Genomic DNA, 13,524 nt, shown 5'->3' with positions numbered 1-13,524 from the left:
ACACACACACACACACACACGACTTATAATCCCCAATCCTGTTCATACAACGATTGGGGCATAACTAGCCGGTATAAAGCACTTACTCGATATTACCTGTATCTTTGGGTTTGGTTAAATCCAATACCCTCCTTAACCTTATATATATGTATATATATATATATATATGCAGTGAGTTTCTTTTAGTTCCTGTCTACCAAATCCACTTACAAGACTCTGGTTGGCTCAAGGCTATAGCAGAAGACACTTGCCAAAAGTTCCGTGGACTGGTACTAAACCCAGAACCATGTGGTTGGGAAGCAAGCTTCTTACTGCTCAGCCACTCCTGCACCTATGTTGACTGTCGACTGTCTTCAAGTCATCTTGAAATGTCTGCCAACGATCGGTCATTGGTCTGCTCCCTTTTCACCTGCTAAGAGGTGGTACTCAAGCCATGGCTGTTTTTTTTTTTTTTTTTTTTTTTTTTTTTTTTTTTTTTTTTTTCTTAATGCTGTTTATTGGCCTAGAATGGCCAGCCAAGCATAATTGGCACTCTGCTACAATCTCTTGAAAACATCATGACTTTTCTCTTCTGAGAATCTCCCAATTTGTGACTTGGTCTTGTAAGTTGGCCCTTGCCAAATTTAAGAAAAGGACACACTAGATATACAGTGCCCAATAACAAAAATAAATAAATAAATAAACAGAAGCATGGCTAAGAAGTTTGCTTCCCAATCACATGGTTCCAGGTTCAGTCCCACTGCATGGCACCTTGGTAAAGTGTCTTGTGCTATTGCCTCAGGCTAACCAAAGCCTTGTGGGTGGATATGATAGACGGAAAACTGAAAGAAACCTGTTGTGTGTGTGTGTGTGTGTGTGTGTGTGTGTGTGTGTGTGTGTGTGTGTGTGTGTGTGTGTGTGTGTGTGTGTGTGTGTGTGTCCCACTTGACAACTGGTGCTGGTTTGTTTACGTCTCTGTAACTTAGCAGTTCAGCAAAAGGGACAGATAGAATAAGTACTGGAGTTGATTCTTTGAACTCAATTTCTTCAGGGTGGTGCCCCAGCATGGCCACAGTCTAAATGACTGAAGCAATTAAACGACAGAAGAAATAAATTGCACCTATGATTAAAAGTGTTCCAGCTGATGGTTACGGCTTGAATGCCTTTGTTGATTATAGGTCTATCAGGGAAAATGAAGGGCCAACGATAGCTAGAACAATTAAACATTAATAAATTAATCATCTATGACATGATTGCATCTTGTATAGAGATACAGTCATTTCACTTCAGTGGAAGCTTATGATTATTGAGAGAGGGAGAGAGCAAGAATGAGAGATGTGTTTCTGATAGTTGGGTGGATATTCGTGTTAAATATTGATTTGTTATATCTGTACAAAGTCATAAATTTATAGGGAAAGCAGGATGAAGTTAATAGAATCTGGTATTCTATCATTCTGTCATTTCATTCCACTCCGTTATGTGACATTGTCTTTATTCAATATTGGGTGTTAACTCCAAAAGGAGAACAAAAAGGTTCCACGGAATCATTTGATTTGCTAAAAGTAGCAGCCAAATATTCCTTGTATCACATCTTATTTTTGTATGAAAGAGAAGGACATATTTATTTCTTTATTGCCCACAGGGGGCTAGACATAGACGGGACAACCAAAGGGATTAAGTCGATTATATCGACCCCAGTGTGTAACTGGTACTTATTCAATCGACCCCGAAAGGACGAAAGGCAAAGTCCCCACGGCGGAATTTGAACTCAGAACATAACGGCAGACGAAATACCACTAGGCATTTCACCCGGCATGCTAATGATTCTGCCAGCTTGCTGCCCTATTGGACTTATAGGATAATACAGTCCTGTATTTAAATCTGTTGCCCAGGTTAGCATTCCCTTGACCCTCACTCCCTGTTGCCTTTAGTGGAACTAGGAGTTTGCTCTTGTAAGTATACAGGCCAGGTTTAGTTTGAAGATACATTCCTCCCTCTCTCCCTCCCCAGAACCTCATACTCTGAGAAGGGCTCATGGCTCTGTGTTTCTCCTAAATAAACTACACATAAATATACATCTAATATAGGATAAAATTTTCAAAAAATTCTATCAGTGGCCAGCATATTAAAAAATACCTTTTAAGCTAGGCGCAGGAGTGGCTGTGTGGTAAGTAGCTTGCTTACCAACCACATGGTTCCGGGTTCAGTCCCACTGCATGCCACCTTGGGCAAGTATCTTCTACTACAGCCTAGGGTCAACCAAAGCCTTGTGAGTGGATTTGGTTGACAGAAACTGAAAGAAGCCCGTCGTATATCATCATCGTCGTTTAACATCCACTTTCCATGCTAGCATGGGTTGGACGATTTGACTGAGGACTGGTGAACCAGATGGCTGCACCAGGCTCCAATTTGATTTGGCAGAGTTTCTACAGCTGGATGCCCTTCCTAATGCCAACAACTCCGAGAGTGTAGGTGGTACTGGCAACGGCCTTGCTCAAAATGGTGTATTTTATGTGCCACCTGCACAGGAGCCAGTCCAGCGGCACTGGCAACGTTATGTATATATATATGTATGTGTGTGTATATGTTTGTGTGTCTGTATTTGTCTCCGCCTCCAATATCGCTTGACAACTGATGCTGGTGTGTTTACGTCCCCATAACTTAGTGGTTCAGCTTACAAAGAATAATTCCCAGGGTCGATTTGCTTGACTAAAGGCGGTGCTCCAGCATGGCCACAGTCAAATGGCTGAAACAAGTAAAAGAGTAAGGTGAAAATTATAAACAACTTATAATTAAGTGCAAAAGAAAAAATTCCTATGCCAAATATGCCAAGAAATAGACTTTAAATTGTCAATCACCACATAATTCATCTCTAAAAGCATGCGTCTTGAAGCATGCTGACAGAAATTTCTGAAGAATTCTGTTATTACCGCTTTTAGTGATGAATTATATGTGGTTATTGATGATTTAAAGTCTATTTCTCGGCATATTTGGCATAGGAATTATTTTCTTTTGCCCTCATTTATAAGTTGTTTACACATAAATTAATATAGATGTGCCATGGACATGGTTGTGTGGTTATGAAGTTTGCTTCCCAACCATGTGGTTTTGGGTTCAGTCCCACTGCATGGCATCTTGAGGTTTCTTATTTCTTTATTGCCCACAAGGGGCTAAACATAGAGGGGACAAACAAGGACAGACAAAGGGATTAAGTCAATTACATCAACCCCAGTGCGTAACTGGTACTTAATTTATTGACCCCGAATGGATGAAAGGCAAAGTCGACCTTGGCAGAATTTGAACTCAAAACATAATGGCAGACAAAATACTGCTCAGCATTTCGCCCGGCGTGCTAACGATTCTGCCAGCTCGGCAACTTGAGTTTTCTGTTATAACTCTAAGCCAACAAAAAAACTTGTGAATGGATTTGGTTAGATGGAAACTGAAAGAAGCCCATTGTATATATATGTATTTGGTTATATATACACAGTATATAGTATATCTTGCGTGTACAAATAGATATACAACTGGTTCTGTTGAATCTAGAGCTCCACATACATTATCCTCTCCAGTTTGCTCCAAACAACCACAGTGGTAGAATGTACATAAGAAGAAATGATATGAACTTGTGTTTCTTGTAATTCCTTCTAAGTGTGTGTGTGTGTGTGTGTTGTGTGCATCTATCTATCCATCTGTATCACCATCATCATCGTTTAATGCCCACCTTCCATGGGTGGGACAGTTTGACAAGAACTGGCCAGGCAGAAGCCAGTAACAGACTTCTGTAACTGTTTTGGCAGGATTTTTATAGCTAGATGCCCTTCCTAACACCATCCTCTCAGTGGAATGGACTTAGTGGTTTTTATGTTGCACATGCACAGGTGAGGTCAGTTTTGGCAAGATTTTTACAGCTGGATGCCCTTCCAAATGCCAACCACTTTACAGTGTGGACTGGGTGCTTTTACGTGGCACCTGCACTGACAGGGTCACCAAGTACTTGCACAACAAAATATATATATGCACAGATATGGCTGTGTGGTAAGAGGCTTGCTTCCCAGCCACATGGTCCTAGGTTCAGTCCCACTATGTAGCACCTTGAGCAAATGTCTTTGTCTATAGCCTTGGGCTGGCCAAAGCTTTGAGAGTGGATTTGGTAGACAGAAACTGAAAGAAACCCCATCATGTGTGTGTGTGTGTGTGTGTGTATTTGTGTGTTTTTTGTCTTGACATAACATGATAGTTTGTAAATGGGGAAATATTCCCTTCCTTGGAAACATGTGAGATTTGGCAGCATAAAAGGCCGCCCTAATAATAATAATAATCATCATCATCCTTTAACATCCACCTTCCATGCTAGCATGTTGATAAATATGGCACCAGTCCATGGCAGTGGATTGGAGGAATTGGTAAAGCATCAAACAGAATGTCTTGTGCTCCTTGTTGCTCTTTGGATTCTTGGTTCAACTTCTGCCTCTTTGTGGTGGGAAATTTTTTTTCTTTTTTTCTTTTCCTTTCAGGACCCAGCTAACAGCAATAGGGTTCAAATATCAGAAAGACCAACATCTTGGTACCATTGATAAAACAAGCAGAGCCTTAACAGACTGGAATAATTGTTAGGGCTGGACTGCCATAATTGGAATGGTTTTGATCATAGGTTGACTTAATTAGTTCTGTCCTGGGGTTAAACAAACAATAACAACAAAAGATATATCTTGATCCCAATCAGAGTCTTAACAGAGTGGAATAAATCTCAAGACGGGACCGTCATGGCTGAAATGGATATGATCATAGGTTGACTCAATCAGGTCGACCTGGGGCTAAACAGCAATAAAAAAATATACCTCAACTCCTTAGATTAGAGATTGACTCAGCTGATGATACAGATGATGATGATGATGATAATATTCTCATCTCGAAAGGAAATGTATTGAACCAAATTAATTGGTCCCCATTATGGCCTTCCAATCAATTAGTGATCAATATATTTTTTCAGTTGAAACAAAGTTGAAGCATGATAATGCGTGCTTCAGCTCCTGAGCTTTTAGTTGTGGCTGTTGTTGTTGTTTGTGTTCACCCAAGATAAACGATGTTATGACTCTTTTTCTATTGTAAAATAGAGCAGAAGGAACAGAATAAAGAACAAAATACTCAATATTCAGTGTTTAAAGGGTTGGACAACTGACTGGCCCTGCAGCCATCTTGTCTAACCTTATCTTTAGAACCAATATATCTCTGAATCTGATGTTTTACTAACAACGTATTTTACAGAAAGAAAACATAAGTAAAAAAGATAAAATTATTGAGTAAAAACCCCATAACTACTTCACCAAGGAAATAAAGAAAAACGAGGAGTGGCTGTGTGGTAAGTAGCTTGCTTACGAACCACATGCTTTTGGGTTCAGTCCCACTGTGTGGCACCTTGGGCAAGTGTCTTCTACTATAGCCTCGAGCCGACCAAAGCCTTGTGAGTGGATTTGGTAGACAGAAACTGAAAGAAGCCCGTCATAAATGTGTATATATATATATATATATATATATGTATGTATGTATGTATGTATGTGTGTGTATATATTTGTGTGTCTGTGTTTGTCCCCCCACAACATCGCTTGACAACCGATGGTGGTGTGTTTACATCCCTGTAACTCAGCAGTTCAGCAAAGGCGACCGATAGAATAAGTACTAGGCTTACAAAGAATAAGTCCTGGGGGTCAATTTGCTCGACTAAAAGGCGGTGCTCCAGCATGGCCACAGTCAAATGACTGAAACAAGTAAACGAGTAAAAGAAGAAAGGGGTAAGCAGCAGAAGATGGTGGGGAAGGGAGCAATAGGTTGTATACCTCAGAACAAATGGCATGTTTAGCCACACCTCATGGACATAATTGCTAAGGTGTTGCCCTGGAGAATGGCCAGCGATACTCACAGCAACAGCCATCCCACCTTACAAGGCTTGATTCCAGATGGACCATAGTTATCCTGGTTTTGTGGAGAAAATCCCCAGTGCAGGGTTTGAAAACACCTGAGGTCTCGACAGTGACCGGCACAAACTGACTGCAGATGGTCAGGTTCCTGTATTTGTTTATTTTTCTTTCCTCTATGGTGGTGACACCTGGGTATTGTTACCTGGGTAATAATGATAATAATGGCTCAGGGTCACAGTAGAAGGCTCTTGCCCGAGGTGTCATTCAGTGAGATTGAACCAAGAATCATGTGGCTGGGAAACAAATTTCTTGACCAAACAGCCACACCTGCCTCTGTTGCGCAGCAAATTACTTCACCTCATGGCTCTGCCTGCCCCTGTGGAATATAGATATTGGTAATATTTAAGATGCTAAAATGCTGTGGAATGGCAAATAATGGCTGAGTCCTCCAGCAATGTTTAGATGTGGTTATTTATATTTTGAGTTTAAAACTGGGTTGGAGACTCATTCTCGGTTGCGAACACTCTTCCGCATCATCATTTCTCACTATAACAGCAACAACAACAATATAAATGATTGGTGAGAGTGGCAGCAGCAGCAGTAATAGTGGTAGTAGTAGAAGTCGTGGTGGTCATAATTGTGACAGTGAAAGTAATAGCAGTGATAGTTATAACTGATGATGATGATGATGATGATAATGGTGGTAATAGATGTAGCTAAAAAAGGTGGTGGTGGTGGTGGTAGAAGTGGTAGTGGTGACAGCAGCAGCAGCAGTAGTAATAGTAGTAGTAGTGATGGTGAACATGAATGAGAAGGCTTATTTATTGTGAAAATGATGGGGTATGGTGGTGGTAGTGGAGGTGGTGGTGGTGGTGTTGAAAAATCAATGATGGTGGTGGATGTGCTAGTGATGGTCATTAAACACGATGTTGGCGACGGCGGAAGCAGCGGCAGTGGCGACGGCAAAAATTAATGGTGTGTGGTGGTGGGGTTTGTAATGAAAATTTATGGTGATGGTGAGAATAATGAATGCAATCAATTTTCATATTAATCAATCCTAAACAGATGTCATTAACCCTACTAATGGTTACGTAGACAGAAACTCTGTTAGTTACCACATCAATATATCAAAACTAACATGTGAAGCATTCTCTAACGAAAGTTTTGCTACATGAAATCATGGTTGCCTTTTAAAAGACTCTTTACTCTTTTACTTGTTTCACTCATTTGACTGCGGCCATGCTGGAGCACCGCCTTTAGTTGAGTAAATCGACCCCAGGACTCATTCTTTGGAAGCCTAGTACTTATTCTATCGGTATCTTTTGCCGAACCGCTAAGTTACGGAGACGTAAATTCACCAGCATCGGTTGTCAACCGATGCTAGGGGACGGGGGGACAAACACAGACAAACAAACATACACACACACACATACATATATAAATATATATACACATATATACGACGGTCTTCTTTCAGTTTCCGTCTACCAAATCCACTCACAAGGCTTTGGTCGGCCCAAAGCTATAGTAGAAGACACTTGCCCTAGGTGCCACGCAGTGGAACTGAACCCGGAACCATGTGGTTGGTAAGCAAGCTACTTGTCACACATCCACTCCACACAGCACCATTTGAGCGTGGTCGTTACCAGCGTCACCTTACTGGCACTTGTGCCGGTGGCACTTTAGAAAATCATTCGAGCGAAATCATTGCCAGTGCTGCTGGACTGGCTCCTGTGCAGGTGGCACATAAAAAACCCCATTTGAGCATGGCTGTTACCAGTACTGCCTGACTGGCCTTCGTGCGGGTGACACGTAAAAGCACCCACTACACTCTCGGAGTGGTCGGCGTTAGGAAGGGCATCCAGCTGTAGAAACTCTGCCAGATCAGATTGGAGAGCCTGGTGCAGTCATCTGGTTCACCAGTCCTCAGTCAAATCGTCCAACCCATGCTAGCATGGAAAGCGGACGTTAAACAATGATGATGATAAACGATGATGATACAAAGAGGTGCTAAAAAGTTCTCGATTTTGTTTTAAAGAAAATAGAGGGGGATCAGTTAATTACGATTTTATTCAACATGTTCCCCCCTCAGATTCACACACTCATTGCAGTTGTCCTTCAGTTTTTACTAAGCCCTGTAAAAGAACTTGGAAGGTTGAACCTCCAACCAGGCCTTTCGGAATACCCTTAAAATCAGGAACTTTTCAGCATCCCCTTATATGTATGCATATATATATACATATATATATATATATATATATATATATATATATATATATATATATATATATATATATATATATATATATATATATACACATATATATACATATAAATTTGACATGGGTGATCCTTTCTTGTATATATATAAAAAGACAGAAAATGGAGAAGTACTGATGAACAACCATTGACTTACATCAATTATTATTTATTAATTCAATACAAATAACCTGCATCCCATCTAACAGCTGTTTCTGCTTCCAATGTTGTATGGTATTGCAATTGTTATGTTAAAATATTTATCATATTTGGTAATAAAACTGATCTGAATGAAACATGGAGCTTCAGCAGAGTGAAGAATAATCATTTTATGTCCACTTTTCCATGCTTGCATGAGTTAGATGAAATTTGTTGAGACAGACTGAATCTAAATCCTAAATATAAATTTGTTGTTTTAAATTTTCTTGTGAATTTGTTTTTGTTAAAGGCAACACTGTGATTAAAGATGGAGATATGTCATATAACACAGAAACCTACAAAGAGTTACATGAAATTCTACGTCCCAGTAACGTCGATCAATATGGCTGGGTGTTCACTTTTCATTCGATGCCGGGACAATATGATGAAGTCTACCCTGGAATTCTTTTAGGAAACAGGTACGTGAGGCCTTTGCTTCATTCTTTGGCTCATGTTGTTCTTTAGTCTTTGAGAAAGATACATGCATTACAGCTGCATACAAGGATGGAGGAGTGCATGAATGAAGACGTACATGGATGAAGGGGTACATGGACAGAGGAGTACATGGATGAAGGGGTACGTGGATGGAGGTGTACATGGATGGAGGGGTATGTGGACAAAGGAGTACATGGATGGAGGGGTACATGGACGAAGGAGTACATGGATGGAGGGGTACATGGACAAAGGAGTACATGGATGAAGGGGTATGTGGATGGAAGGGTACATGGACAATGGAGTACATGGACGAAGGGGTACATGGACGAAGGGGTACATGGATGGAGGGGTACATGGATGAAGGGGTATGTGGATGGAGGGGTACATGGATAAAGAGGTACATGAATGAAGGAGTACATGGATAGAGGGGTACATGGATAGAGGGGTACATGGACGAAGGGGTACATGGATGAAGGGGTACATGGATGGAGGGGTACATGGACAGAGGTGAACATGGACGAAGGGGTACATGGACGGAGGGGTACATGGATGGAGGTGTACATGGACAAAGGGGTACATGGATGAAGAGATACAAGGATGGAGGGTACAGGAATCCATATCTTCTGTAAACCTAACAGATATGCTGACCATTACACCAAAGCAACACTTTGGATTTTCCCCTTCAGTTTTAGAAGCTTTGTCCTCAACTGCAAGACTTTTGAGATGTTAACATTATAAAACTTTTAAAACTTTGAGAGATAGGTGGTAGTGGTGGTGGTGGTGGTGGTGATGGTGGCAGCGTAGGATGAAGCTGCAAAAAGACATAGAATTTAATTAAATTAGAACAGATGGACACAGCTATTTTATTCCTTTTCTATGATGTTCTGCCCTACTTACTCTTTACTCTTTTACTTGTTTCAGTCATTTGACTGCGGCCATGCTGCAGCACCGCCTTTAGTCGAGCAAATCGACCCCAGGACTTATTCTCTGTAAGCCTAGTACTTATTCTATCGGTCTTTATTGCCGAACCGCTAAGTTACAAGGACGTAAACACACGGTTGTCAAGCAATGTTTGGGGGACGTTTTATTAATATTATTATTATATCCCTGTTGTTCTCTTTGTACTTTCAGAACGGGGGCTTTGAACAAAGTGGCCTTGAAGAAAGAAGGTGTGACCCATGTTTTGAACTGTGCCTGTGGATCAAGATTCAACATGATTAACACAGATGAAGGATATTATGAGGATCTTTCCATTAAGTTTCTGGGAATCCCCGCTATGGATTTTCCAACATACAAACTCAATCAATTTTTTCAGGTGGCAGCAGATTATATTGACCAGGTTCTTAAACATAATGGTAGGTCAATCAGATGGATATTCATCTATCCATCTCACCATTTCTCTGTCTATCCATTCCGCTTATCATCTGTTGATCTGCCTATTAATCTCTGTCACTGTTCATCCATTTGTCTCCTCATTCTTCCAATCCAATTATCCACCAGCCTGTCCATCTCTCTTTCTGTCCATCCATCCATCCATCATTCCATCTGTCTGTCTGCCCATTTATCTATCATGTCTTTCTATCCATCCACCCATCCATTCATCCATCTATTCACCCATTCGTCCATCTATCTATCTATCCATCTGGTCGTCTCCCCATCCATATGTCTATCAATCTCTCTATTTGTCCATCCATTTATCCATCTGTCCGGCCATCTTTCTATCCATCCATCCATGTTCCATCTACCTATATACGTTCACACAGTGATAGCTAGATCTGATATAATTGTGAGTAGATTTATTTAGTAGACACATACTGAGAGAAACTCATTGGTGTCTTTGTGTGTGTGTGTGTGTGTGTCTGTGTCTGTGCGAAGACATCCTATGTTGTTTGTAAATGAACTTCACCACCATCATTCAAGCACTGTCTTTCTCTTTCCAGCTTTCCATGGAAACAAATCTAGCCATGGGAATATGTTACATATATTTGGAAACAGATAAGGGTTGGTGACAGGAATGGCATCTAACCTCAGAAAATCTGCCTCAGTAAACCCCATTTGACCCTTACAAGCATGGAAAATCATCATTATTTAATGTCTGATTTCCATGCTGACATAGGTTGGATGGTTTGATTGGAGCTGGTAAGGCCAGGGGCCCACACCAGGCTTCATTGTCTATTCTGTCATGGTTTCTATTGCCAGATGCCCTCTTTAATGCCAACCACTCCACAGAATGTACTGGCTGCTTTTTATGTGGCACCAGCACCAGTACTTTTAATGCGACACCAGCTCAAATGCTTTTTATATGGCACCAGCACAGATATCAATTCTGCTGTGGTGCACGGCTTTTCTTGAGTACAACAATGCACCAGATATCTTGGTCCTTTGACATCTTCGTAAAGCTCAGTGTCTTGAGATCCAATACTTTGTTCCATGTCTCCCTGGGTCTCCCTCTTCCAGAAGTTCCCTCCACTTTTAAGCGGTTGGTGCTTCTGTATGCAACTGTGAACATTAAAATGATAATGATGGAGATGATGACTGAGATGAACATAATGATGGTAAGAGGGGTGATGCTGACCGTGATGGAGATAGTGATGGTGAAGATCATGATGTTTTTTCTCTCTTTTCTTTTTCCTTTTTACAAACCATTCCTATCAGTTAAATTCCTGTATTTCTGCTACATGTGTTCCAGGTAAAGTCTTTGTCCACTGCCAGATGGGGGTGAGTCGATCTGCTGCTTTAGTAATCGCATTTCTTATGCTGAAACACAGAATGGATGTCGTCGAAGCCGTTAGCACTCTGAAAAGCAAACGTGATATTTTCCCTAACGATGGTTTTCTGAAACAGTTGTGTGTACTCAACCGGGAACTCCATGACTGCCACAGATAACTTTATGCTGCTGCCTATGAACAACCAATTTCCTTATCAGTCATGAGATGCCAATTCTTTTCTGTAAGTCTATCACAGATTACTTTTGCTACTTGCTTTGCTAACAATATTAGTTTCATACAGAATACATATATATACATACATATATATATTTATATATTTATGTATTTGTGTATTTATTTTTCATTTTCTGTTCTGGTTCTTGCTTATAATTAGAAAATTACATGATATGTTCATGTAATTGTATATTTATGCACAGATGCATATATGTGCACACACTTAAGACAAACAAGAATGTATGCTTGTATATACATCTTTACATACGCACACATATACACACACACCCATATATTTATATATGTGCACATATCATCATCATCATCATCGTCATTTAACGTCCGTTTTCCATGCTAGCATGGGTTGGACGTTTTGAGTGAGGACTGGCGAACTGGATAGCTACACCAGGCTCCAATCTGATTTGGCAGAGTTTCTACAGCTGGATGCCCTTCCTAACGCCAACCACTCTGAGAGTGTAGTGGGTGCTTTTACGTTCCACCGGCACGAAGGCCAGTCAGGCAGTACTGGCAACGGCCATGCTCAAAATGGTGTATTTTATGTGCCACCCGCACAAGAGCCAGTCCAGGGGCACTGGCAACGATCTCGCTCGAAAGTCCTTACACATGCCACGGGCACAAGTACCTGGCACAGGAATGGCTGTGTGATAAGAAGCTTGCTTCCCAACCACATAGTTTCAGGTTCAGTCCCACTGTGTAGCACCTTGGACAAGTGTCTTCTACTATAGCCTTGAGCCAACCAAAGCCTTGTGAGTGGACTTGGTAGACAAAAGCTGAAAGAAACCCGTTGTATGTATATATATGTATATATATATAGATGAGAAGAAAATGGAGGAAAAATAACAAACAGAAGTGTGTCTTACCCACTAAATTACCTGCTGCCGTATACCTTTTACCAAGGACTATACTTATTGAGGTAATTACCAGAAGTGCCTTTGGATATATCTATCCCTTAGAGGCTTTAAATACCTGTAACTTATACCTGTATATACATAAGACCCGACAAGACAAGTGAGACCATAACCCGTGGCCTATACCAGAGTTTTAACCAGCCCACTTATGCGTACCTTTCCTTCTTTGAACACTAAACTCTGCTTGCGAAGACCTGTTGAGGCAAGTGAAATTGGAATTGCAATTTAAAATCAAATTCAATGACAGCACTGCATGACTGGCATCCATGGTAGTGGAGCGCTAAGAACGCCATCTGAGTGTGATTGTTTCCAGGGTTGCTGACTAGCTCCCGTACTGGTGGCACGTAAAAAGCACCATTTGAGCATGATCTTTACCAGCGTCGCCTTACTGGCACTTGTGCCAGTGGCACATGAAATACAATATTCGAACGAGGTCATTGCCAGTGTCACTGGACTGGATCCTGTGCAGGTGGCATGTAAAAAAACACCATTTCAGCGTGACCGTTGCCTGTACCGCCTGACTGGCTCTCGTGCTGGTGGCACGTAAAAGCACCCACTACAATCTCAGAGTAGTTGGCATTAGGAAGGGCATCCAGCAGTAGAAACTCTGCCAGATCAGATTGGAGCCTGGTGCAGCCATCTGGCTCGCCAGTCCTCAGTCAAATCGTCCAACCCATGTGAGCATGGAAAGCGATGATGATGATGATGATGATGATGATATATATATATATATATATATATACACATATTGGAAGCCTGGTGCAGCCTTCTAGCCAGCCCTTAGTCAAACTGTCCAACCCATGCCAGCATGGAAAGAGGACATTAAAACAATGACAGTGATGATGATATATATATGTAAATATG

At 41.1% G+C, this 13,524-nt stretch overlaps 1 protein-coding gene across 2 annotated transcripts in view; it reads left to right on the top strand.

Moving 5' to 3' along the window:
- The window catches only part of LOC106875048 (dual specificity protein phosphatase 3), a 92,747-nt gene that overhangs the window by 57,954 nt on the left and 21,269 nt on the right, over nt 1–13,524 (top strand). For both annotated transcript variants that reach the window (XM_014923010.2, XM_014923009.2), the window contains exons 3-5: nt 8,605–8,773; nt 9,921–10,144; nt 11,479–11,738. In XM_014923010.2, the coding sequence (XP_014778496.1) occupies nt 8,605–8,773; nt 9,921–10,144; nt 11,479–11,675 (590 nt within the window). In that variant the 3' untranslated portion in view covers nt 11,676–11,738. The remainder of the gene's footprint in view (nt 1–8,604; nt 8,774–9,920; nt 10,145–11,478; nt 11,739–13,524) is intronic.

The sequence above is a fragment of the Octopus bimaculoides genome, chromosome 4 (genome assembly GCF_001194135.2).
Source record: "Octopus bimaculoides isolate UCB-OBI-ISO-001 chromosome 4, ASM119413v2, whole genome shotgun sequence".
Taxonomy (NCBI): Eukaryota; Metazoa; Mollusca; class Cephalopoda; order Octopoda; family Octopodidae; genus Octopus; species Octopus bimaculoides.
Note: the sequence above shows the minus strand (reverse complement) of the source record. Positions and strands in the feature narration are given on the sequence as shown.